General features: G+C 42.7%; 1 protein-coding gene across 2 annotated transcripts in view; it reads left to right on the top strand.

Annotated features, from left to right (window-relative positions):
* The window catches only part of prkar1b (protein kinase, cAMP-dependent, regulatory, type I, beta), a 56,944-nt gene extending 32,388 nt beyond the window's left edge, over positions 1-24,556 (top strand). For both annotated transcript variants that reach the window (XM_035615026.2, XM_035615027.2), the window contains 7 exons: positions 2,305-2,366; positions 5,644-5,690; positions 8,900-9,058; positions 13,310-13,370; positions 15,694-15,815; positions 22,407-22,488; positions 23,065-24,556. In XM_035615026.2, coding sequence (XP_035470919.1) covers positions 2,305-2,366; positions 5,644-5,690; positions 8,900-9,058; positions 13,310-13,370; positions 15,694-15,815; positions 22,407-22,488; positions 23,065-23,237 — 706 coding nt within the window. In that variant the 3' untranslated portion in view covers positions 23,238-24,556. The remainder of the gene's footprint in view (positions 1-2,304; positions 2,367-5,643; positions 5,691-8,899; positions 9,059-13,309; positions 13,371-15,693; positions 15,816-22,406; positions 22,489-23,064) is intronic.
* Positions 24,557-25,725: the final 1,169 nt, after the last annotated feature.

Genomic DNA, 25,725 nt, shown 5'->3' with positions numbered 1-25,725 from the left:
TCACCTCTGCATTCAGCGAGGGGCCGGGCATGGAAGAGAGAGGTGGTCAAGGGTAATTACCTAAACACAGGTTCGCTTGCCTTTGATCCTCTCTATGCCACTCAGTCTGGAACATCCTACGCATCACCGTCATCAAATCCATCATCATCGCCACTTGTAAAATGCATTTACCAAAGCACAGCTTATCCGTTAGTGGCAATGATATATTTTAGAGCCCGAACGATATGGATTTTTTAGGGGCAGGTGCCGATATCGATATTGGCGAGTACAAGATTTCCGATACCGATGCATCGGTATTTTAGTTTAATCATAAACTTTGGAATAAATAACAATAAATAAAAGAAAACAAAAATACAACCCAATTTATAGAACTTCAAAATAAACATAATTCATTCTGCATTGTTTATTCTGTACAATAAAATATTTCATATCAGTTAACATAAGGACCGATAGCGATATTATTGGCCAACCGATATATATCTGCCAGGCTCTATTATATATAATATATAAGATCTGACTGTCTCCAATTTTTCCTTGGTATTTTTTTACCCTGTTCTTCTTCTACCCTGTTGTTGGTTTCCCCTGTTGTATGTCTTGTTTTGCTAAGGTGCTTATTTCCATAAACCAAACATTAGTAGTTATTAGTCGTGATCTGAAATCCACTGCTCTGAGGCTCCCCTTGCAGACCGACTCCGTGCCGAGAACAGATGTGAGGAGAGTTGGGGGCAACCCTGCAGATGTTGCTCTGACTAAACCCCATCAAAGAGTTTGAGTTTGTGTGTCACGTGAGAGTGCCAGTATGTGTGTGTTGTTGCTCTTACAAGTGTGTGTGAGTGTGCTGACGTGCACCAGAGTGTATCAGACGAGCACATAGTACTGGAGGATGTGTGTTGATTGTAAATGAGAGTGCGGTCGTGCATCTTGTAGCTAGTGCTTGTACACTTCAAAGGGAGCGCGTTTTCTGTACATGTGTTGCATCCTTGAGGACATGTGAGTCAGTGGCCAGCTGCATTGCACAGGGCCTACCTGTGGCTGAAGCTGGCCAAAATCCACCTCCTTCAGTCTGCTTTTTATTCAGCGTCACATAAACAAATAGCAGCAGGGTCCATTCACCTCCGAAACCACTCAGTAACAGCCTCAGATCTCTCCCCAACATCTGTCTGACCTGCAGGTTTTCTTTTTTTACTGGGAAGGTTTGAATCGAGCAACAATTTTATGTTTATGGTGCTCAGGAAAGGTGTGTTTGTCTGTGTAACTCTTGTCATCTCTGATAGTCTAGTGCACTGTCATGAGCGCAGACACCCACCCATTATTTTGTACAAACCTGTGTGTTTTCATAGGCAATATACAGTCAAACGGCGACAGCCTGGCTCAAATACACACACACGCATGCACACACAACGGGCTCAAACTTGCCCTACATTCACTCAGCAGGTCTTGTATACCTTTGATATGCCTGACCCTCTTTTATTGTTTTCACTATATTTCTCTATAAGACGGGTGGTATGCAACTGATTAGATAGATAAATATACCCCGAAGGTGTGAGACGGGCAGAGAGGAGGAGAGGAAGGATACTGAGTTTTCTCTTGCCCCAACACATCCCAGCAGTGGAACTTTAATCTGCCGAGGCTTCATGCATTTAACCGGCCAGTTAAGAACAGTCTAACAGGCGCTTTTCCCTGCCGGGCTGAAACAGAAATTAAGTGCTTACGCACGGACGTTATTTTGTTTGTTTTCTTAAAAAGAGATTTAGAAGATAGAGGATGCATTCAGCGCTACAGGCCTTTGATCGTGTTCTGTTACAACACAGTCACATTTAAGCCGATGTGCCTGACTAATACGACGTGAAGATGCGGGGAAAGCAGCTGAAGCTTTGTTGTGCTGTTTTATCTCATGATTTTTTTGGGTGAAAGCTCAACAAGTTAATTCAAATGACAGTAGTAATGGATAAATAATGATGATGCCAGTGTCAAAGAAAAGATTGACACAAAAATATATAGTTCAATTTATGTTTTGGGGGCAAATGCACTTTGTTCCCATCTAAGCACCCATGGACGTTTTGGTCTTACAATGAGGTGTGGTCCTGCACAGTGTTTGTGCATTGTTATCTTGAGGCAGTTTAAGTGATTCCGTGATTGACCCCCGCAAAAAACCCTGCGTATGTGCTCCTAGGCCTGTCTCAGCTGCTCTATCTTTTACATCTCTTCCATGGAACGAACTCTTCTCTAGGGTATTGTGCCATAACATGAGGTATGTTGGTAATAACTGTATTCTCCTCCTCTTTCTTCCTCTTCCCTCCACAGTGACATATTTGATGCCATGTTCCCGGTCACTCACATTGCAGGAGAAACAGTCATCCAGCAAGGTATGTATAAATCTTTTGTTTGGATTAATCCTATGAAGTACAATATGGGTTTCCACTTTTAAGAAAATTAGAAGTGATATAGTGCTGTACAGAGCCTAAAACCATTTATCATACAATCAATCATCATAGAATTAATTCAGTGGAAGTTACCGAATAGCCAAGTGAGTTCCCTGCTAAATAACAGCACTGACACTACACATTGAAACAGATATTATAACACAGCACTAGTTGATATTAAAAGCATTGTTCTGACAGATGACTTTTTGAGTTATTACTTTGGCATATATTTGATCCACTCAGCCACTTTAGTAGAAAGGAAACAATTAGGATGCTGTTCTCACAGATTACCTTCGATGGCTCTTTCTCAAAAAATGCTTGTACTGCATTGCCACCAAAACTTTGGTGGCAATACAGTGTTGGTGGCACAGGTTACACCCTTTTTTTCTCCCTCCTCTATCCTCTCCTTGCCTCACTCTTACATTGCCTCACTCTTACATTCCCTCAGTCTGCACCAGATGTCAGGTCCCTCTCCTCTGCTTAACCACAGTCGTCAAAGCCCTCACTAGACATCCCTGGACTTTGAAGGAACGCAGAGCTGAGCAGGGCCAGACTGTAGTTTTCCTAGTTCCCCCCACTCAAACTCCTATCAAACACAGACACGTTTAAACACATACTTAAATGCCGAAAACACACATTCTCACAGACAAATGCCCCTCCTCCACATAATACTACCTTCACACCTGCACAAAATCATACGCATGTCTTACAAACATATTCACCCGGATGTTGAGTGAAGGGAAAACTGTAACTGCTTGGACACATACTCCCTCAGTCATTCCTACCTACTCTAAGTCGGCATCTGGAAGCATATCGGGCCTAATTTGGTGATAATAAGTCTAGCTATCTTTGCAGGGCCCCAAGCCCCAGACAGCCCATTGTTATATACGCTATAGAGTGTGGTATATACCATATACAGTGCTGATGTCATTGCTAATGTCTGGACTACTGTACAGCTTCAAGAAACTGCCCTTGCTACTGGTCCATCACACACTGTTTGGACACAGCGAGGAGTTATAGACTCAGAGGCTGGAGTGGTATTTAAACAAGAATTTAGTCTATAACATGCAAAATGCAGGACTGAGGTATTTTAATTTAAATCAATTATCGAATGTTACATATCAGTTTTCATGTGTTTTGTTTTTCACATGTATCCAGTTTCGCAGTCATAAGACACTGTTTAAAGTATGGTAAGAGGGTTTCCTTATGGACGATTCCAAACCCGAAATATAAAATTCCAGGAGAAATTAGTTTTGATAGATGGACATCTTTAGCTCAGTGGTGCACCATCATTCTGGTACAACACACCTCAGAGGCCGAGGATGTAACCCACGTTTTTCTTTTGAGATAAACCAAGGAACCTCGACAGTGTATACGACAATTATCTTGTGTTGAAACAAGGCCACACTGAGAACACCAGCCGGCAAGTGTGTGTGCGCGCGCGCGTGTGTGTGCACGCTCTGGTCAAATATTTGCCTGCACTCTCAGTCACAGGGGGACTGGAAGGGCGCAAAACAAAGGCCCCAGAACCGAAGTGATAAAAGACAGGAAGAGTAGAAGAGAAGAAAGACTGAGCGAGAGGGAATTGAATGAAAGATAGATGAGATGAAAGAGAGAGAGGCAGAGGCAGTGAGAGGGAGATTGCAGAGGGCCAGGTTGCAGCAGGTTGTGTGTGTGTGTGTGTGTGTGTGTGTGTGTGTGTGTGTGTGTGTGTGTGTGTGTGTGTGTGTGTGTGTGTGTGTGTGTGTGTGTGTGTGTGTGTGTGTGTGTGTGTGTGTGTGTGTGTGTGTGTGTGTGTGTGTGTGTGTGTGTGTGTGTGTGTGTGTGTGTGTGGGGTCTCCTCGGACGGACCATCAGACTGACAAGGAGCATTTCTGTGACAAATAGAGCTCCATGATTAACGAGCCCCCTCCACTCAATATTAATTAGCCGTGTGAACTCCTGTGAACTTTACACACGGGGCACTCCCAGCCTTTCAACTCTCCAGCCGAACATTCACCCAAAACCCATGTGCACACATACGCAGTCATACACACCCTCACTTGGTACCTATGAAATGCATGCACAAACAATCTTCTGTCATGTATATTCATGCATCATTACCCACTTGTACATGTGAATGGAGTTGCATTTATGTCTTATTGTTGGAGGGAGCTGCAGGGAGAGTTTCACAGTGCTCATGTCCGTGGCTGTCAGTCCTTTTTAATAATTTCGCCCCTCAGCCCTATGTAATGGATAGCATAATTAAAGGAACACTTTGCCATTTTTCAGCCTTATCTCCAGACTAGATGCTTTCAGTGGATGTCACCCTACCGGCTCGCTTGAAGGGTTAGGATTCACTTTGAAAGCCCACCACACTACCATCAGTGACAAATAAGGGCTCCAGTCAGCAAACCAGAAAAACATTTTGAGTATGAAGCCTCGCACATATAGATTGGATGTGCTGGAAAGCAGATTTTGTCAGCTTTGCACAAAGCCAGGCTAGCTCGCTCAAGTTTTTATGCTAAAATAAGCTAACTGACTCCTGGCTCCAGCTATATTTTAGTGTGTTGACTTATGTTGCTACCAGCTTGGGTATGCCTTTTGTAGCCGTTAGGGGGAAAAAAAACATAGCAATATCTCAAAGAGAGAGTTGTACATTATATCATGGATCACTCTGTAGTTTACTGAGGTGTTGTAGCTCAGCCTCCTCAGGCCCCCCTGTTTCAGAGTTTCCACTATTAATTCTAAGAAGCAGCAGTAATGAACTCTGCTGTGTCTGCAACTTTATCCTGGCGAGTGCCCTATTTTACAAAGGTAACAGCAGGCCCTGTGAAAAATGCATTCTGGAGGAGGCGGTAGCATCTTTGACACTGACTCTGCCCTGAAGCTTAAAGAGGCAATCCATTCATAAAGACTCTTTTTAAAGAGGAGTGACATAATTTGACAGACGTGAGCAGGGGAGTGTAAGAAAATGGATGTCTGTGTGCCGTAATGTGTAATTTCAGTTCAAGTTCTCAACTTGTTTTTGTCCACACAGTGAGAGTTGTGGTTCATTTTTTTGACTGATACTTTCAATCTCTTAATGCCCAAAGTTGTTCCCCACTTTAGTTTAATGGTTTAAAAATCCACCTCTGAGAACTTAAGCAGGGGGTGGAAGTAAGAGAAAGAATACGTGGTTTCCTATTGGTTAAAAGGCTTTTTCTGTATTTCTGTGTTTCTCCTCTTCTCTCCCATCCAGGCGATGAAGGAGACAACTTTTACGTTATTGACCAAGGCGAAGTGGACGTAAGTGACCAACAAAAGCACACATTCATTTAATCTCATACATTCTCTCCATAGAGCAAATTCTTTCTTTATCAGTGCAGTATAAATCCTGAAACCTCTATTGTTCATATTGTCTCAACTGTGACACCATCTTTGAAGATGGGGATGATTTAGGATGATGATATGGGATGATGGGGTGACTTTGATGATGGGTTGACGGACATCATAGACCATTGCTTTGTGAGTTTGTAAATAAAACCAAAGAATCCATTTTCCCCTTCAGGTACTTTTTTTTGTGAGAACTCCCAGCACTGACGGGCACTGTCAGTAAAACATACTAGTTCTAAATAGAATATGAGCATTCATTCACCTGATTTCAAGGGTTGGCCACAAGAATTGTGCCATAGTTGGAAAACCCAGCCTTCCCCACTCATATTCCGACTATACTTCCCTCCAACAATGGACAGGTTGTATTGGATTGCCCCCATGTTTTGTTCTCGTCAAAGTTCGGTTCCAATGTGATGGCAATCTGAACATGCCGCTATGGAGTCCAGCGCTACACGAAGGCAGCCAAAACTGAGAATGTCCTTTGTCTTAGGGAGCCTGACACGGAGCGATAGAGTTAAGTGGAGAGATAAAAACAGGAGCTGACGGAAAGTTAAACAGGAAGTGACCTTATCGGCTTACAGCGGTGAGCACAGAGACAGGTTGGCAAGCTTGGCGGAGCGTGCCAATATAGTCGGCCCACCTGAGACACAGAGAGAAGGAAGTGTATAAATACTGTATGTGGAGATGGTGCCTTGAAAGACAAAACACACGCTGTTAAATTGATTTAAGTTGCTTCGTGTGACGCTTTTCAAGTGGGATTAGATAAATTATGAGGCAATTTTTTTCGATTTTGCTGAAACAGATGATGTGTGCCATGATTGTTTTCAACAGAAGGGTCGTTGTGTGCACATTTAGGGCCAAATTCAAGACAGGAAAATGAACAAAGGAAAAAATGAGTTTCCACTAATTCGATAATAGCTCCAGATATTTATTAGACTGAAGAGCAACATGTTGACCCTGCCTTCTTCAAACCCGATGCAGATGTATGCTTTTCTCCATCCATGCTTTTTTTCACGTTGCCTCAGCTATCTGCAGTGTAAGGTGGTCTTATGCAACATCCTATATTCAGTGTACGCTCATCTCACTCACAATAGAGGCTATTTAATGGGAAACATTAGTTTTGTTTTCACCACTTATCATACAGTCAGTGGCTTGTCACTTTTCACGTAGTTAGTGTGTTGAAGACACTTGGTCTAGTTAGGTATAAGAGGTGACCTGCTCTGGCCTGGGACCTCAACCTCCCTCTATCTGCCACCAGAGAATCTAAGGCATCTACTCTCACACCCAGGACCATGTCAATCTGCAACCAACCCTGCTCCCTGCCTCACATCCACCCGAACCAAATGCTCTTTATCGTCCCACCCCGCCATCCGCCCCTCTATCTCTACAGACAGCTGCGGCCCCCAACTGAGGTTATTGAAGAGTGGAGATGTCTCTCATTAGATAGGGGTGTGAATCTGCTGGCAACCCATGAACTGTCTGGAAGCTGACACTGATATAAACACCCCTCCACGTCTGCACACAAATGTATTCACTTACAGATATTGGCCCATGTTTATATGGGTGTATCAAAAAGGAAATTAAACCTTCAATCTAAAATGATCTAATCTGAATAAAATGTTATTTGTAACTAAGTATCGAGTATCTACCATCGTAAATGATAACATCTTATTTGGTGAGCAAAGATCGAAAGATAATTAAGTACTTTGACATTAATGTAAGTAATTATTTTGAAAGAGTGGGCTTATTTTATTATTATTGAGCAATGGCATTTGGGAATGGACTTAAATAATTGCTGCAAAGCAGACGACAAGTAGTCACAGACCAACTTTCACAGACATTCACACAGCTTGCGGGAAAACACACTATGCCTGCTCATCCCCTTTCCAGTATTTGAGATTTGTTGCTCCTTAATTACCACCAGGCACACACAGTTTGCTGTAGATATTTGCGTATTGAAAAAAATTCGGAGACTGCAGACATTGTTCAAAGCCCTAATTGCTTCAGACTTTTTTTTCTGTTGTCATGAACTAAATTTTTACCTTCTCCACAATGCTGACTCAATACAGTGCAAGCGTTTCCAGTTTCAGTCTATGTGAAGCACCTTTTCTACAAGAGTAAAGCTGGAATAAAATACAAGAGCTGTACTCTTGCAAACCTGGTTAAGGTTTAAGCAGTTAAAACAGCTTTACCTTTACCATGAACTTGTGTGTGAAATCGGATTTCACATGTAGAGCAGTGAAGACAGAACAAAGACTTTCCAGTTAGGGGATACTGGAGTACTAGCTTCGGAAACTGTGCAGGGAAAAAAATACTATAACCTGTATGGTCTGATGTAACACTTTTGTAACATTCGTACAATTGTTCTTCTAGGCTTGACGTAACTGTAGCCTGCAGTCTGCCTCTCTCTGAGGCCATCCCAGTTTATATTGAAGTATGAGTCCCCTGTGGTCAATGCTGAGCTTTGGATAATGGCTTGCAACAATTCTGGCAATTCACAACAGCCACTGGAGGGATAAACCCTCCCTCTCTCTCATCCTTTCTCTCTGTGTTATTAAGTCAACAAGATAGGGGATAGTGTGTCGACAGGTGAAACCAAAACAGCCCCAGAGACAATCTGGACAAGTCTCAATGAGGTTGTATTGTCTGTGGAACTATAGTGACTGGCCTGAATAGAGCTGTGCATTTGTGTTTGTGTGCGTGTGTGCGTGTGCATGCGAGCGTGCGCATGCACATGTAGGAGACCAAGCATGAGTGCTGTGTTTTAGATCTGTGGGCAGACCCACAATGTCTACCACAGCTTTTTGTCCTCCATCACTCCCAAATCAAAGGAAAGACTCTAGAAAGACAAGACAGCAGGAATAAAAGGGATGGATGGAGAGATAAGAGGGATTGAGAGCCTTTTAGAGGGTCTCATCTGAGGGCTTAGTGGGGATCAAATGTGTGAGGACAAGCCCAGTGAGCATATGAAGGAGCCCGGAAAGAACAGAAGACAATAAAGGTTGGGAAAGGTGTCTTGGGATGGGTTGAGAGATTGAAATGATACAAGAAAATTAAGTTCTTCACAGCATCAGAAGCATTTGAGACCCCATCCATCACTTGTTTCTTTGCTCTGTTTGCAGGTGTATGTGAACGGCGAGTGGGTGACCAGTATCGGAGAAGGAGGTAGTTTTGGAGAGCTGGCCCTGATCTATGGAACTCCCAGAGCTGCCACTGTGAAGGCCAAGACCGACCTTAAACTGTGGGGTATCGACAGGGACAGCTACCGGCGCATCCTCATGGTACGAACTTCGACACTGACACGTCTCACGACATTACACTCCGGGTTAAGTGCACAGCCAAGCCTTTCTGTAACAAAAAGGTTGGATGGAGTGGCGATTGTAGCACAACTGAACCTACTTCCAAGTGGTCGGGTCTTCATACAACATGAAACAAAAAACATTTAAATCAGATGGATATGAATCATAAAAGCTGATGGGTAGCAATTAAGTCAACATAAACTAAGGTACTATTAGATGTTGAGAGGTAACAGAGATGTATATTTTTAAGGGAAGAGTCGGCAGATTGCTCCGATGGATATAATCATGTAATAACCTGCATATGATGGTGAACACTTAATTGACGGCACATGATGATCTCTAAAACAGCAAATGTTATATTCTGAGTGTTACATGATTGCTCGTCCCTTGTTTTACACCAATCCCGTGCATATATATATCCACTTTTCACTAGCTTCAGCTAATTATAAAAACTTTTTTTTTTTCAATTTTGCAGTTTAAAGTGTAAATGTAAGATCTTAACAACACACATCAAGAGCTGTGATAGTAAAAGTGTGCTGTAGTAGACTCTCAGCCAGGTTATCATTCATGGTCCTTCACTTGCAATATTTTCTCCTACTTAAACACTTGAGACTCCTTAAATACTTTATACAGATAATTTTTTTTTTGCTCAAAATATACACACACACACACACACAGGAGGTTATCCTCCCATCTCTCTATGTCTGATATCAGATGAACTGCGGTTGAGGGTTGTAGAGGAGAGAGGGGGTCAACTCTAATGCCTCTACATACTCTTCCCGCTGAAGAAGCATCTCTAGCAGGAATTTCTAAATGTTTAAACTGGAATCACGAGGTGTTCTGCCCTGGCTGTCATGCACAGCCCAAGAGGAGAATGCCCAACTAAATACTTCCTTAGATATCATTTCAACTAAATTAGAAAGCCTTTAATTAACCTTACAAAAACATGTGAACTTTCTTCGCCAGCAGTGAAAACCTTGCTCCGTGTAAAAACAGTTTTAACCGGCAAAGATGGCAGACGCTTTGTTTTAGGACCTTTCAGCTCAGTGTTAAGTTGGCACCGGCCTGCCCAGCACTCATGTCATCTCTTAAGCACATAGTTTAAGTGAGGGCACAGTCTGCCCTGGTAACCCTCCTTTGAGAGGTTTCTCTCCCCCTCTCTCTCTCGCTCTCTATCTAGCTCTCATTCCTTCGTTTCTTCCAATAGGAGCAGGAGCAGGAGGGGAGACGGGGTGAAACAGAATTCAGTAATGTGAACCTGTAGTTAATTATTGCTGTCAATGATTTGTAAAGCTGTTTTTATAAAGTGTGGTATTCTGGCAACATCTTGGGCCAACACAGTGAGCATTCTCTCACTCTCGCTGTTACACGCGCACGTGTGTGTGTGTGTGTGTGTGTGTGTGTGTGTGTGTGTGTGTGTGTGTGTGTGTGTGTGTGTGTGTGTGTGTGTGTGTGTGTGTGTGTGTGTGTGTGTGTGTGTGTGTGTGTGTGTGTGTGTGTGTGTGTGTGTGTGTGTTTGTGTTTCCCTGCAAAATTATTCTGAGAGTCTGTGCCTGGAGCTAGTTAGTTAGGAGTTTGGGAAGGTGGGCTGCTCGCTGCCATCATTTCCATTGTTTGCACATCTGCTTCTCTCCTGTTGAGCTTCTCAGTTGCGTCCCCAAATCTCCAATTTGTAAAATGAATAAGTGTCATTTGATTGAATAGTTTTACATTTGTACATGAACAGTCAAAAGTAAATGGGTTGGCGTATTCTGATTAATCATATTTCAAGAGACATAATCTCTTACATTATTCCTCAAAAGCTTTAGCTGGTTGAATAGAATTTAGTTTTGATGTATATTTACGGGTATTCAGGCAGGAATTTCCCAGCTTAGGATCAATAAAGTATCTATCTATCTATCTATCTATCTATCTATCTGTCTACCTATCTATCTGTCTACCTATCTATTAAAAATATAGAGATGCCAGTCAACTTGTCATGTAAAATTAGAGCCAAGCCAGCCCTTCACAACCATCATACCCCAACCTCCTCCTCTCCCCCTCATCCAGAAGTGCATTTAGTAAACAATGTAATACCATTCCCAGTGATAAATACACTCTCTCCATTGTGTTGCCACCAGTCATACAATACCCTCCTTGTTGTGTCATCTTGGTATTTAAACACACACACAGCCACAGGCAAAGCCATTGACAAACTAACAGACCACCGTCAACCAATAAAACAGGAGACAAAAGGAGACGCGGAGAAATAATATTAAGAAAACGAGGAGGGATGTGTGGGGGGTGTATGTGTTTCACATTGGACAGAGATAAAGGTGATGGGAATGAGGCGCGATGTGCGGTTGGTTTATTCTGGCTTTGCTCCACACCTTAACTCTTTGATGATTCTACCTCAAAGACGGTTAGCAGACACAGAGGCTGGTTCATCTTTAACCACAGGAGGAGTGAACATATTAAGGCCAACAAGAGAAGGGGAGTTTTTTACATGAAATATGTGCTGCGGCCCTCCCAAGTTGGCAGGAGTAGGAGATAAGGACAGAAGCAGATAATAAGAATGCAAAGAGGGAAGAAAAATATGTGGACCAACAAAATTAATGTTTAGTTGAAATTTTAGAAGCACAAATTCTTATTCCGTCCGCGCCAGTGAACCTACGTTGATAACATTAATGTGGCCCATCTAGCCCTCCTGCCTCCCGTCCCATTAATCTAACCTGCTGTATAATGTAAGGTTACAGTATGTGCGCACAGTAAGCCTTTAAGCTCAGCAGGCCTGTCTGAGGAGCTCGAAGGGGAGCGTATGAAATCAGGAGACCAACTCAACATATCTGTGGAGGATGGTGTGCGTGTGTTTGTGAGAGAGATTGTGTTAAAAGTAGAGTATACATGTGTGAGTGTTTGTATTTGCTTGCTTAACGAGCATGAAGTTTTGTCTCTGCTGACACAGCAACGAAACATAAGTGGCAGAACTAAAAACAGACTCCGCACACACACACACACACACACATGCTCTGTGTCTCTGTATACACACACACACACACACACAGACTCGAATCATTTATCCAGGAGGGAGGCAAGGAAGGCTCTAGAATTCCTTTAATCAAGTTGTTTACGATTTTGAATTTAACGTTGGCTCACTTGGGAACATTTTCTCCCCTTTTAAGACAAAATGTGAAATTATATGAAATTAGAGGCAGCAGCGGGACTCAGGCACTTATGCACTAAAGACACCCCAAGCCTCAATATATCATTTCCATATGCAAAGGCAGACGCAGGGAGGGTGGACAAGATCGTCTCTCCTCACTCTCTCTTTTTCTTTTTATGTTCCCGCTCTTTCCGAGTGGTTCCATGCAATGAAGGAGGTAAAAATAAAAGGAGAAATGCAGTCAGAGAAGGGATCCTTTGGGTCCAGACTTGTCAGGAAGCACCTGAAGTTTCATGGCAGAGGCAGAGATGGGAAAGTCCCCTGCTTGGTGGGTGGGGCGGGCCACACACACAGACACACATATGCATTGAACATTACCACAGCGCTTATACACATTTCCATAAGTCTGACCCCATGAGCTATGATCTATTAATCATATATTATCTTTTAGTGTCGTTTCCTGGTGTTGCTAGGTTTTATAATCTTGTAATTTGCCACTCAATTTTGACTTAGCCTTAAAGTCAACTTGTGGCAAAAAGTGCTTCTATGACACACGGACAGTGAAAATAAAAGTCCCTGCGAAATTTAAATGTGAGTTCTAATTAAGAAGGAAGAAAGAAAGACAGTCATCCCCAGAGAATGAAATATATTCAAATGTAGGTGTGACAAAAAAGGATCGATGTCTGTCATTTACAGATAAGCTCCATCATAATTTAATGACACCAAGGAAGTACAGATTTTGTATGATGCTCTTTCTCAGTAGCGGCTCCTTAAAGTAGTAATTATTCCAATTTGTTCAGATCAGGACTTCAGTAAGACCATATCAGAGACACTATCTAAAGCAAGGCTCGTAGTTGCTGCTTCTGTAACATAAAAAAAACATAACTGCTAATTTTAGATGAGAGAAGAGAAAACTATATGTTACGGTACCAAAAGGCAATAAATCTGTTCAACTTCTTTAATCAAGACATGATCACAATGTTTTGCAGACTAATCACAATTATTATTTTATTATAGATGTGCAGCGTTGCCAATACAATTTTGGATAGAGTGATTCATGTGGTGACTGTGTCTGCTTTTTTCTTTAACAGGGCAGCACACTGAGGAAGAGAAAGATGTATGAAGAGTTCCTAAGCAAGGTCTCCATCCTTGGTAAGTCCGCGTACGTGTATAAGTCATATTCCTTTGTTTGTTTCTGCATTTATGAATGTGCCATAAGCATGATTGTGTTTACACGTGAATGCCCTGTTATGCATAAAGCTTCAATGCCAGGTCAGGGAGTCCAGAGTGCAGGCAGTTAAGTCTGCGGAGTGCAACATACTGTATACTTTAGATTAGCCCACATAAACACAGGAGCACGTTGTCACACCAGGCCCATAGCTGAGTACGGTCTGTGTACAGTCCTAATCTTCTGGTCATACTAAAGCCAGTCACACTCTGCAATGTGTCTGTGTGGACAATTAGAGAATGGGCAGTTTAAGTTAAGCCTCTCTTTTCCCACTGGAATTTGGATAACACCAGCCTGCACAGGCCACTGAGTTTGGAGAAATGGCGAAATGAGATTCATTCAGACTTTCAAAACGAGTTGCAAATGGAAGTGACATCTCATCCCTTTCCACTTGATCATGTGTGTGTGGTGTATAGAGTAAGGCCATGCCCCCTGTACAGAGTTATTAGCTGGCTGAGTAAACACATACACTCAATTCAGGTCTTAAGAGAATGTCTCTACAAGGTCCGCTCTCTTTTCATTCACCTCCTTTCTTCCGCGCCTCCCTTTTGGACAGCCTTGTCAAGGCCTGTATTCAAGCGCTCACGTCTCACTTGGAAGTGCTCTCCTTCTCTTCATTCCTCTTCCCGTCCGCTCTGCCTCTCTGCTCTGCCTCTTTGAATTGGAGGAGGGGTAGGAGGCGGGAGTGTTTTTGTTTGTCTTTGATTTTTGAGATAGCCACAAAATTGGGTACAAGCCCTTGATGTCATGGAGTGAAGGAGGGAAAAAAAACCCCAACATGTTCTTTGTCACACAAACACACACATATAGAGGCTTCAACATCCCAATGGCCAATTGTGTGTGTGTAATATATTGGTGTCCAAGTGGGTCCAGGCTCTGCGAAGCGTGAAATGTAGCTTCTTTAGTCAGCACATTTGTGTATCACGTTACCTGGCGAGCTGTTAAGGATCACCTCCATAGGACCTGCTGCCTTTAGCGTGCAGCCAGACAGGGGACATCCATCTGGGGCCGGCAGACACCGTGGCCCCACCGGAGGGGACACTGGACACCTCCAAACTGCCAGACCTCACCTTCGCTAATCCTAAGTACATACACATTTAAACACACACGCACACACAAATGGACACACTGGGATCAGTTACTCAGCTCATCAGGAGACAATAGTCTCAAACAAAGAGATTCTGCTGTAGTTTTACGCCTCTAACTTGTGTATTAGTCAAATCAAGACTCTGAATAATCCTTTCATCTAGACAAAGCTCAAGATGAGGAGCGTTGTCAGTGCAGATAAGTCACATTCCACACGTACATGTATAGATTGTAAAGATTAAGCAGCATTAATCGGCTGGAGTGTGTAAGAAGGATGAGCTCATATGGTGAATGCGGTGATATCTCTTTCTATGAACACCATTTCATCTTGAGTTGCTGAAAAACTCCTTGGAACATTTTTCCCAGTGAGGATGTGTGACCGTCTGTGTTTTTGGTTTCTGTGTGAATACCAACAGCTTCTAGAAATACCCCGGGCAAACCACGTCACTGTACGTGTGGTTGGACAGTCGGAAAGACAGCTGTCGCCACTGGCTCTCAAGATCAACAAAAAGACTGAAAAAGTTAGATTCTATCAGAGTGTGTTGGCAGGACTCAGAGGGTCAGTTGCACATATGTTGAAATGGCATTTTAAAATGTCCCAGAAATACATCTTTTCCAAGCTCTCACAGTCACTTATCATTGAATCTAAATTTGTTTTTTTTATTCAGCAACAGCAAGATTAGATCTTCCTTATGGCCTTTAGCTGTATCTTAGCCTCTGAACAAACATAACTCTCACATTGGTGTTGCACAGCCTTTTATATTTCTTTGGTTACAGTTTATGCTGTAATTACATCCTGTATATTTTCAAGAATACCGCACTGTCATGGCGATAAAACCATTTTTCTTAGTGTCATGACCTGAATAAACTCACCAAACCCCCAGAATCAATAGGGTCTTCCACATTTAGGGTTTGTTTCAAGGTATTTTAACACCACAGTGCTCCATGACGGGATGGAGGAGGCAGGGGGAACTGAGATGTAATGGTCCCTGATGAATGACTAGATTAGCATGAGGTGGAAATGATGATTCATAATTCATTCCATCTTACTGAGACCATGAAACATAAGGCGATACGTATTTGTAAATCTACAGTTGCACTGTAGAGACAATGTAATTAACACACTGTTCTTCTTGAAACATATGAATTGTCCCTTTACAGAGTCATTGGATAAGTGGGAACGCCTGACTGTGGCGGACTCTCTGGAACCCGTTCAGTTCGAGGACGGAGAGAAGATCGTGGTGCAGGGAGATCCGGGCGATGACTTCTTCATTATCACAGAGGTAACGTCACACAGTATGTATGGGTTGTGAGGCCTGAGACCACTCGGGTTGACGTGTGCGTGTCATCATGCTGAGACGTTGGTGGGCCCTTTGCTGAGATCGGAACTGATCCTAGTTTATTGCCACTAGCAGACAGACCACTCGCTGGGGTTCCCCTGTGCTGGCCCTCGACCACAAATACTGTGCAAAGAATAGCCCCCCTCACACTGCAGGCTTTGTGGAGCTGGGGCCCCTGGCGCAGCTTCATAATAGCCCCCCTGCCTGTCATCCCACCACACTTTTGATTAACTCCATACTTACACAGTTTTTGTCAGGGTCAAGTTAAGAGGGTTCTGGGGATGGGGGTGGAATCTTCAGTCATTTTATCTTTGCCCCCTACTTTCTTCTCTTACTTTCAGATTTACTTGAAGGTTAGTCTGTTTCTTTTTTCAAGTTGTCACCCCTTCTGTCAGTTTCTATCAACCCATTCTGCCCACCAAGAGTCCTTGTGAACAGTGCATTGGTTCCTTCTCTGTGGTTACAGTAGGTGCAGCTGAACTAAGGCAGGATTTTATCAAGGGTGCTGAGTGATGTATTGCTCATTATCCCCGTGTTGGCTCTGTTCACCTGTACAACTCCTGCACAAAACTCCTTCTCTCCATCCATCTCTCATCCATCCCTTCACTCTCTTCATATATAAAGTATACATTGCAGCCCATAAGCCTAAAGTCATAACTTAAAGTCATCAAAGTTTGAGGGTGTTCCTCTGTGGCTGTTTTTATGCATAACCCTGATCATTCCAACGATCGAATAAGGCAAAATAGTGTTGCCACGATGCCAAAATTAGGACTTTGACACCACACCTGCCTGAGGATTTTTTGAAGCACTTTCCTTAAGGTTAAAAGAGGATTTTTTTTTTTTGTATTTTCATCAATTTCTCAGGGAATAAAGTCTATGTACAGATGTATATACACCATGGCAGCTAAAACCGGTTGGCGCACACACTATGCCCACAGGGAGTCGAAGTAGCGCTCTGCACAGACACACTGCCCAGTTGTCGCACATTGATGCAACTCACAGGAAAACTGAAGGTTGGCATTTTATTCCTCTCTGACCACTGTTTCATTTTAAATCTATATAGACACAAACAACCAAAGTGTTTCTCTGTCCAAACATTTCCGTACTGTACTGTTTATAAATATCTCACATTATCCAACCAGTGTTGGTCAAGTTTGAATCCTCCGAGACGCCGAAATATCCTAACAGCAGTTTGACTCTGCAGAAAATGAATTCATTTGGGGTTTTGGACACAAATATAGCAGTTAGAAATGCATGACTCATCAATCTGAGACTTTTGAAATCCTCGAGAGGAGAGAGACAAAATATGCAGGAGAACATGACTTTCTTAAACTTTTCCTGAACGATCATAACCTTTTTTCCCCTCATTGCCAGTCCTTCTTCAATTCCATCACCCAGCAGCAGCATTTGTCTCCTCTCTGTCTTTCAATTTCCTCTAAGCTCTCTCTGTCACTTCGTCCCTCCATTGCTCTTTCACTCCAACTCTCATGTAGCAGGGCCTGACTTTCCCAGAGCAGGGTGGACTGTGGTGGAATGTGTGTTGCTGACTTTCACACGGGGTCAGGAGACCCAGCCTCCTGGGGGGGAGACGAGAGAGAAAGACAGAGAAAGGGACAGAGAGAGAGAGACGGAAAGAGAGGGGGACGGAGATAAAGAGAGAGAGATGAGTCAAAGAGGACAGATAGCAAGAGAAGAGGGGTCGATTAAAAAAGGACCACATGCAAAGCTGTAGAGGGGTAACTTGAATTTGTCACAGTAAGATCAGACTCACCTGGAGCACATCCTCTTCTTTTTCCTCACACCTTTATTTCGTCCAAACTCTCCCATGCCTGTCATTCTCCCTCTCCTCCTCCCTCTGCCTCTGTCTCTTCTCGCCCTCATTTGTTGTTTCTACGGTTTTGGAGCATTAGCCAAAGACAAACCCCACAATCACTAATTACATGCTGCTGATGGGGAGGATTTAAAAAAGGGAGGTATAGAGACATCACTTTCTTTGCCTGCCGGGAGTAATGGGGCCCTAATGAAAAGTGACATGTTTACATATTTTCCTCACACTGTACAAACAAGCTTTTGCAGAACTCTGGGGCCGTGAAGACTCACCTTCCCTCGCATCAACTCTTCCTGCCTTTTTCCTCCCTTTTTCCAGGGAATGTGCCTCAACTCACCCAACGTGCACTCTCTTTCCTCCTCATGCCCGTACACTCGAACACAAGCACCATGTGGCCTGAAATGATGAAGGAGCGAGTAACTTGTGGAAGAACAGCGAGGAAGATGACAGCGAGAGAGTTTAAACTTTGAGTTGAAAATGAAAAGGTGCAGAGGATAAATCCTTGAGATGTAGAAGCAGTAATATTATCATAATATCATATAATTAATAACTAGCTTAGTAACTAAATAAAAAAATTAAATCCCAAGTTAAGATAATGTGTGTTTTAGATTAACGATTAGTACATTTACAGAAATTGTGTATATGTATATATATATATATATATATATATATATATATATATATATATATATATATATATATATATATATATATATATATATATACTACATCCTTCTTAGTTTCATTTAAAATTGTAAAGTTATTCTTGTGACACTGTTTCAAACTGAAACCATTGAATAATTGGCAAAGTCTCTTAAATTTTTTATTTTGTCAGTGTTATGACTTGAGTTGTGCGTTAGGCGGCTGGATGGAAATTCAGTAAAATCAGGTGAGGGTTGTTCGAACTCATGCTATTGCATTCGCTCTCGTGTTGTCTCATATTTGTCCTTTGACCCCACAAAAGAAGTAATCACACTAAAGGGATCTGAAGGGTCCCGGTGGGTGTCACATAACAGAAATCCTCTGTGGCTCACAGATCCCTTGTTACTGTAACCGTACATGTCTGCACCAGAAATGCAATTTAGCTAATGGAGCTTAACAGTTTTATAGACTGAAGATCAATGCCGTTAATGAATGAAGTCTTTTTTTCTTTTTTTTTTGTAGTGTAGAGCCACAAGAACAAAGGTAAAGATGAACAGGTCTTCATTGGGTTAAACCCTTGTTCAGTTATTTTCTCTTGGAAAAATACAGTCCAAAGGCCGTTTCATTAGGAAAAAGAGAAGGTCCTGTGAGAAGAGCTGCTGTCCTCCGGTGTGTGTGTGTGTGTGTGTGTGTGTGTGTGTGTGTGTGTGTGTCTGTGTGTGCGTGCGCGCATGTGTGCGTGTGTGTGTGTTTAAATGAGAAGGTGCAGACACTGCTGATGGGTGGCCTTCGAGAACAGGCTGCTCAGGATATCACCTTCCCTCCATCTCTGCTTGTGTTTCTCTGACTTTCTCTTTCTCTCCGTGCCTGTCGTTGATCCAGCAGTTGCTGCTTCCCACATGCAAGACGCTACATTTTGTCACGTCACCACAGGCTGACTCGCTGCGCTCTGTGTGTGGTATGTGTGTTGTAGGTATAAGTGTGTGTGATTGTGCATTTTGGTTTAGGACTGTAGGGATCGTTATCTGACCAGCAGGGTTGATTTCTCACTTGCTCTTTTAAGTTGGCTCTCACATTTCTTTTTTTTATCTTCAACTTGTTTTGTATTCCATTCATTCATTAACGCTTTGTGTTTTTTCCCTCTCTGCATGCCTGTTAAACTTTATCTTTTGTTTTTGGAAGTCCTTTGCACCCTGTGTCGGGCAGCGCGGTGAGGAGGATCATCTCATCTCCGATGTTTAGAGGAAGAAATGTCTGTGGAGCTGCCCCTGGGCTGGTACAGTGTGAGATGGTTATCTAGACCACACTGGATGAGGCCTGCTCTCGAATGAATTGCTGTACATGACGATGCTGCACTGTCTCACTTCCTTTGTTTGGACATTAATGGAAAGGAGAGGAATCAAGTGGTTGTAAACACAGGCGCGCCAATGCCCCAGCCCCCTCAGTGTATCACCATTCATCTCCCTCTGTTGTTTTATTCCACTTTGAGCTCGAGCCGCTTTGTTTGGGTCAATTAAAGGTCTAATTAAAAGTGGTTACAGAAGTGTTTACACTTGAGATCACACATTGGAGATGGTGCACACAAAGGTGTAAAATCATACAATTATTTCAGGAATCTCTATCTGTCTGTATGTCTGTCGGCCTCTGTGTCGCCATTTCTGATTGGCTGAAATGCAGTGACATCACCCACTGTACTTTCATTTGCTCTGCCTCTCAGCAAATCACCATTAACCTTGTGACGTCACCCACTGAACTTGGATCTGCTCTTTTTTTTCAGCCAATCCGCATTCCGTCATTTCATCACATGTGCTTTTACTAGTTTTAGGAAATGGGTGGAGATAGGGGTGAGGTAGGACATGCAAACATAAGAGGTCCCCGAGCGGACAGAAACCAAGGATGTTGCAGCTCACTGTCAGAACCTTAACTTAGAGCACATCCTGGGACTGGATCTTTAATCAGTCGGCCTAATCAGACAAAATCCATGCAGTAGCCGAGTTTGGCTTTTGGCCGCAACTGTTTCCAAGTAACATTAATAACTAACATTTTCTAATACTATGTAAATATTACTTGTATTACTCATGATAATACTCACCACTTCCTAAACAGGCCTGACAGAAGAGGTAGGAAAACATGCATCTTCTCCAAGTTACTGATTCTCGAGAACTGGAACAAAACAGGTCTTGAAAAGGGACCCACTATGCTCATTTCCAGCTCTGTGTTTTTTTAATTCTGGGACCATCTGTAGAGAAGCATTGCAAGATTTCACAGTTGAAAAAAAGGACTTATCTATCGATTCAAACTGCCTGTCTGAAAATATAACACTATAATATATATGACAGAAAATGAAGAAAAAGCAGAAAAGGGCTGCTTCAAATATGAAAAAATGAATGTTCCCAAAAGTAGATAAGTAAGTCAGAGTATTACTAGGTTTTTTTTGTCCAGACTGTCAGACAACAAAGAATGCATATTCATTTGTAAATTATGTTCAGAAGAGATAGGTTAAAACTCTATTACATTAATTGCTATGGTCATCCTCTTGATCATGTCTTCCATCTGCCAAGTTACAGTATATATTAGCAGCAAACAGCTATATGAAGTGACAAATAAGACCTGTTAAAAAAACTAACTTCACCCTGCTGTGTTGATTGTGTTGTGGCGATGGTGGCGCAGTCGGGCCAGGTATTTCTTCGAAGTGACTGCCCCACTTCTCCACAGTTCATCGCTCAGTCACACACATCCCTTTCACTGAAATACAGTCTCAGCTTTGTATGTCTGCAGGGAGTTGCTGGCAGTTTTGGGGTTTCATCATTAAGGCTCATTATATTCATATTTTGGGTTATTAGCCTGGTCAGCACCAGGGGCACAGAGAGCAGAAAAGAATTGGAGACGGTGAGAGAGAGAACTGGAACGGTCAAATCTGTTTTAGGGGTTACGGTCCAAGACAAGCTGGGAAGTTCCACTGCCAGTTTTTCTTTTTTACCTGCTACCAATTACAGCTTAACTTGAGTACATGTAAATGTCTGGACATTGACGCCACATTTGTGTGTGGGCATATAGAGCAAGAATTATGAGTTTGGAAAACTTTGTGGGAGCTAAAGATAAAGAAATATTCAAAAACGTGTGCTCATTCACACTCTGAGTTTCTCAACAGCTGCAAGATATGGCAACATGAACTGTTATCATCTGTTGGGCAGAGTGAGCGGAAATCAAATTTCCTCCCTTATAGTTTTTAGATGAGTCACTCTCTCTCTCTTACACACTCACTCACACACTCACTCACACACACACACACACACACACACACACACACACACACACACACACCAAACAACGAGTGGGTGATGGTAATATCCGTAGCGTAGTTGGTCATAAGATCTTGCCAGTCCGTCCAGCAGACATCAGCTGTTGATTTTCTCACTGTATGTGTGTATGTGCATTTGCATGTTTGCATTTCATCCTGCATCCATCTGTGACCTTGAATTGCGTTTTATAATTGCCTGGCTCTTTGTGTGTTTTTTTGCAAATGCACAATATACCATTTGAGTTAGCAAGGGACAGGCTTTTGGACCCTACTGAGTGTGTATCAGTATTTAGGGGTGAGTTTGGGACACTAAACCGGAGCTCCCTCAGTTTTGGACAAATCACTTGTTCCCATTTTGTCTCTAAATGATAATAAAGGGGATTATGTGATGGAGTGGAATCAGTTCAGCCTCTAATAGGCTTAGATGTTTGTATTTATTACACTCTGGAGGAAATGAAGCAGAACCAATCAGGTTTACCCCCATTGGAATATCTGAGTGTGTGTCGTTTTGAGTTCCTGCTCGTACGCGTCCCACAGAGCAGGTGTCCGTCCCACAGAAGTGGGCTAAATCCTGTGCACCTGTGTTCTTATGAGGCTAAGGAATTTCTGCTCCGGCTTAATCCTCCCAATGATGTTCAGACCCTCCCCACACTTCATTCTTCCGTCTTTCCCACCAACACCCCCCCTCCCTCCCTCTCATTTCCCTCCTTCTCATCTTGTTCTTTCTCTTGTCTCTGTCTGTCTTTTCTTTTTCTGTCTGCAGGGAATAGCCTCTGTTCTGCAGCGCAGGTCTGACAATGAGGAGTATGTGGAGGTCGGACGTCTCGGACCCTCAGACTACTTTGGTGAGTGGCTCTAGGCGATGAAGCTCTTTATCTTGCCCAAATGAGCAGATCATTGGCAGCTATTGATGGTTTTTATAGAGACAATTATTTTATGGTTAATAATATTTAATGATGTGAACTGTGAAAAAACCCCAACAACTCTAACGACTTGATTAAATCGCACGGATATGCTGCGCTAAAACATCAATAATTATATAGCTGCTGTTTTTCATCCATCCATCCAGAGAATTTCGAGCAGTTTTTGTCTCTAAAACAAAATTCAAATTACGGGATTTTAGATACTAAGGAAAGATACTAAGAAAAGTGTAATCTTCCCAGAGGCCAAGGTGATGTTTTGTCTTACCACCAGTATGAAACCAAATATATTGTTTACAGTCATATTAGAAGTTAGTAGTATCACCAAATGATTGTTTTTTTAGTTTGATTAATTGATTAATCATTTCAGCTTTAAGCAGTAGCGTCCGTTTAAAAAAAAAAATTGAAAAAAAAGAATTGAAACAGAATATAAAAAATGAACTCTCTTGAACTTCCCTCGTGCTCGTTAGAATTTTTCCGTCGCTCTTCTTAATCCTCCAGGTGAAATTGCCCTGCTGTTGAACCGTCCCAGGGCAGCCACCGTAGTCGCCCGTGGTCCACTCAAGTGTGTGAAGCTGGACAGGCCCCGCTTCGAGCGCGTGCTGGGGCCGTGCTCAGAGATACTCAAGAGAAACATCCAGAGATACAACAGCTTCATCTCTCTCACCGTGTGACAGGTCGGCCCCTCTGGGCCCCACCAGCATCAGAGTTTTGGTCTGTGGGTGGGATGGGGTGAGGATGTGGGGTAAAGGACATGGGTTTTACATCTACAAAAACAGGGCACACATTTCCTTTTTTTCCATTTTGCGCATTTCTTTTCTTTTTGATTTTGTGCACTTTGACTTGACCTGTGCTGTCACGTAGCTTTATGTCAACAACAACAACAACAACAACAACAACATGCAGGAGTATGAAAATCAGAGTGAGGACGGAGATCATTCAACTCATTATGTTCTGTAAATGAGTCATGTATGCAGTGTGTCGACTGTATGTGATGCATGCACCCAGACTGACAAAGAATGGCGCTGCACTTTTGTGAATTAACGAAGGTTATGGATGAATTCAGGAAATAAGAAGGAAGTAAAGTCATGTTTGCGTAAAGCGGGAGGAAGTGAGTCCACATTTCTGCGCTCGCTGGCTGTGGTTTTGCCTTTTTTCCCCACTTCTGAGTGTGAGTGGTGCCATTTCTAGGTCAAAGCAGAACAGCACCACACACATCTCCTTTCCCACAAATGTATATGTAGAGGTGTGAAGAAAAACTAATTCTTGGCTTGTTTCATTTTTTGGTGCATCTTAAGTGTGCTTCTACTGCTGTTACCTGTTGGAGGGGCTGTTCGAGGCGTACGTGGTGTTCAGACTTTAATATGTAATTAAGTAATATCAAATTAATTAATTTAGTTGCTTACTTTTTTCATGAAATCCTCTCCGTCACAATGTCCCCTGAAGCGGTTCAGTCAGATCTGTGAGCCGTGTGGAGCTTCCAAAGTCGCAGTAGTGTTATCAGTCCAGTCCACACACACACCACCACACACTGTATATTCTTACATTGTCTCAGGACTAAATAAACCTTCAACACAGACACACACACACACACACACGCACACACACGCAAACACACACACACACACCTCTTACATGCTTTTTTAAGCTGCTTTTGTTCTATGTTATATTGCTAGATGAAAGCTTTTGCACCACTTTAGAGTTCCTAACATTGAGTTAATACAGCAGTTTGATAAAGCTGTTTTTAAGACATGACCTCTATGTTATAAATATATTAAAGAAAAAATTCAGATAAAAAGAAATTATATATGTATACTTGTGTTCCTTTCCTTTGATCAACTGTAAACTGTCAAAAGTTGCACAGCTGACCCAGCGACTGATGTTGCATAAAACGGGACCTTTAGAAAACAATCTTTCTGTACTTTCTCTCTCTCTGTATCTCTTTCTTTTAACTATCAAACGTCTTGAGAAAAATAAAGATAAGCCTCTGAAATCCTTTTGATTTGAGTCGTTACTTTCTCTTAATCAGCCCCCACTTGTCCCACAGTCAATGTGACTCCCATTCACATTCTTTCCCCTTCGTTTATCCCAACTTCTGGCATCCTCTCCTCCTCTCCTGACTGGACTTAGTTATGTCTTTATCTCATCTACATGCCCTTTAGGTCCACACCCTATACCCTCGATGTTAAACGGTAAGTGGACTGCATTTTTATGTGGCACTTTAATGGTCTTACCCACCACTCAATGCGCTTTACACTACAAGTCACTTTCACCCATCCATGGTCTAAGTCTTAGCTCTGCGCCTTTCTATCGCACATTTGCATTCACACACTGACGGAACAGCCGTCGGGGGGGAAATTTTAGGGGTTCAGTGTCTTGCCCAGGTTAGTGGACGAGCCGCTCTACCTCCTGAGCCACAGCTGCCCCGTGTCTCTAATGAGCTCTTTGTGTAAAGTGCAATTTGTCCTCTTCAATTACACTTTGCTCATTCTTCCTGGAGATGCCTCCTCTCCATCTCCGCTCTGTTCCCTTGCCTCCTCACACTAAGCCAAGTGTCAGTCACCCGTCACTCGGAGCTGTCCGAAAGCCGCAGAGCTCCACCCAGCCAGTTTACACCACAGCGGACTAAAGCCTCCACAGCTTTGACACATTCCTCCTCATCTTAATGCCAACTAAATCAACTCAGGAATGTGCCCCCAACTCGCCGACATTGAGTTTAGTGCCCCTCTCTCCCCACACATACACACTCACTCGCACGTACACCTCCTTCACTTTGACAATAAACACTCACACACATGATCTCATGAAACACACAAGTTCGGGATTTGTATTTTCCCTCCATCTGCAAAGGCAGCAAAAGTTTTAGGGTTCGTTTTCCAGCTCTACAGGATGTGTCCACTCATGCCAGTTAACCACAAGTAACCAGACTCTCTGGACTGATAAAAGAATTTAAAAAAACATTCTTGCAAGTGCAGCAACTTGCATGTAGCACGTAATCATTTTAAAACTGAATACTCTTAAAGGAATCCTTACTTTCCTCTGAGCCTTTCTTGGATCACAATTTCATCTTTTCTGCTGCTTTGGCATCAGTGATGCATCAAAACTAAACTCACAGCTTGAGAAATATCTCATTTCAGATACCAAAAAGGAGGATAGACCGAT

The sequence above is a fragment of the Scophthalmus maximus genome, chromosome 17 (assembly GCF_022379125.1).
Source record: "Scophthalmus maximus strain ysfricsl-2021 chromosome 17, ASM2237912v1, whole genome shotgun sequence".
NCBI classification, from domain to species: Eukaryota; Metazoa; Chordata; class Actinopteri; order Pleuronectiformes; family Scophthalmidae; genus Scophthalmus; species Scophthalmus maximus.
The sequence above is the reverse complement of the archived record's forward strand: the minus strand, read 5'-3'. Positions and strand labels throughout refer to the sequence as shown.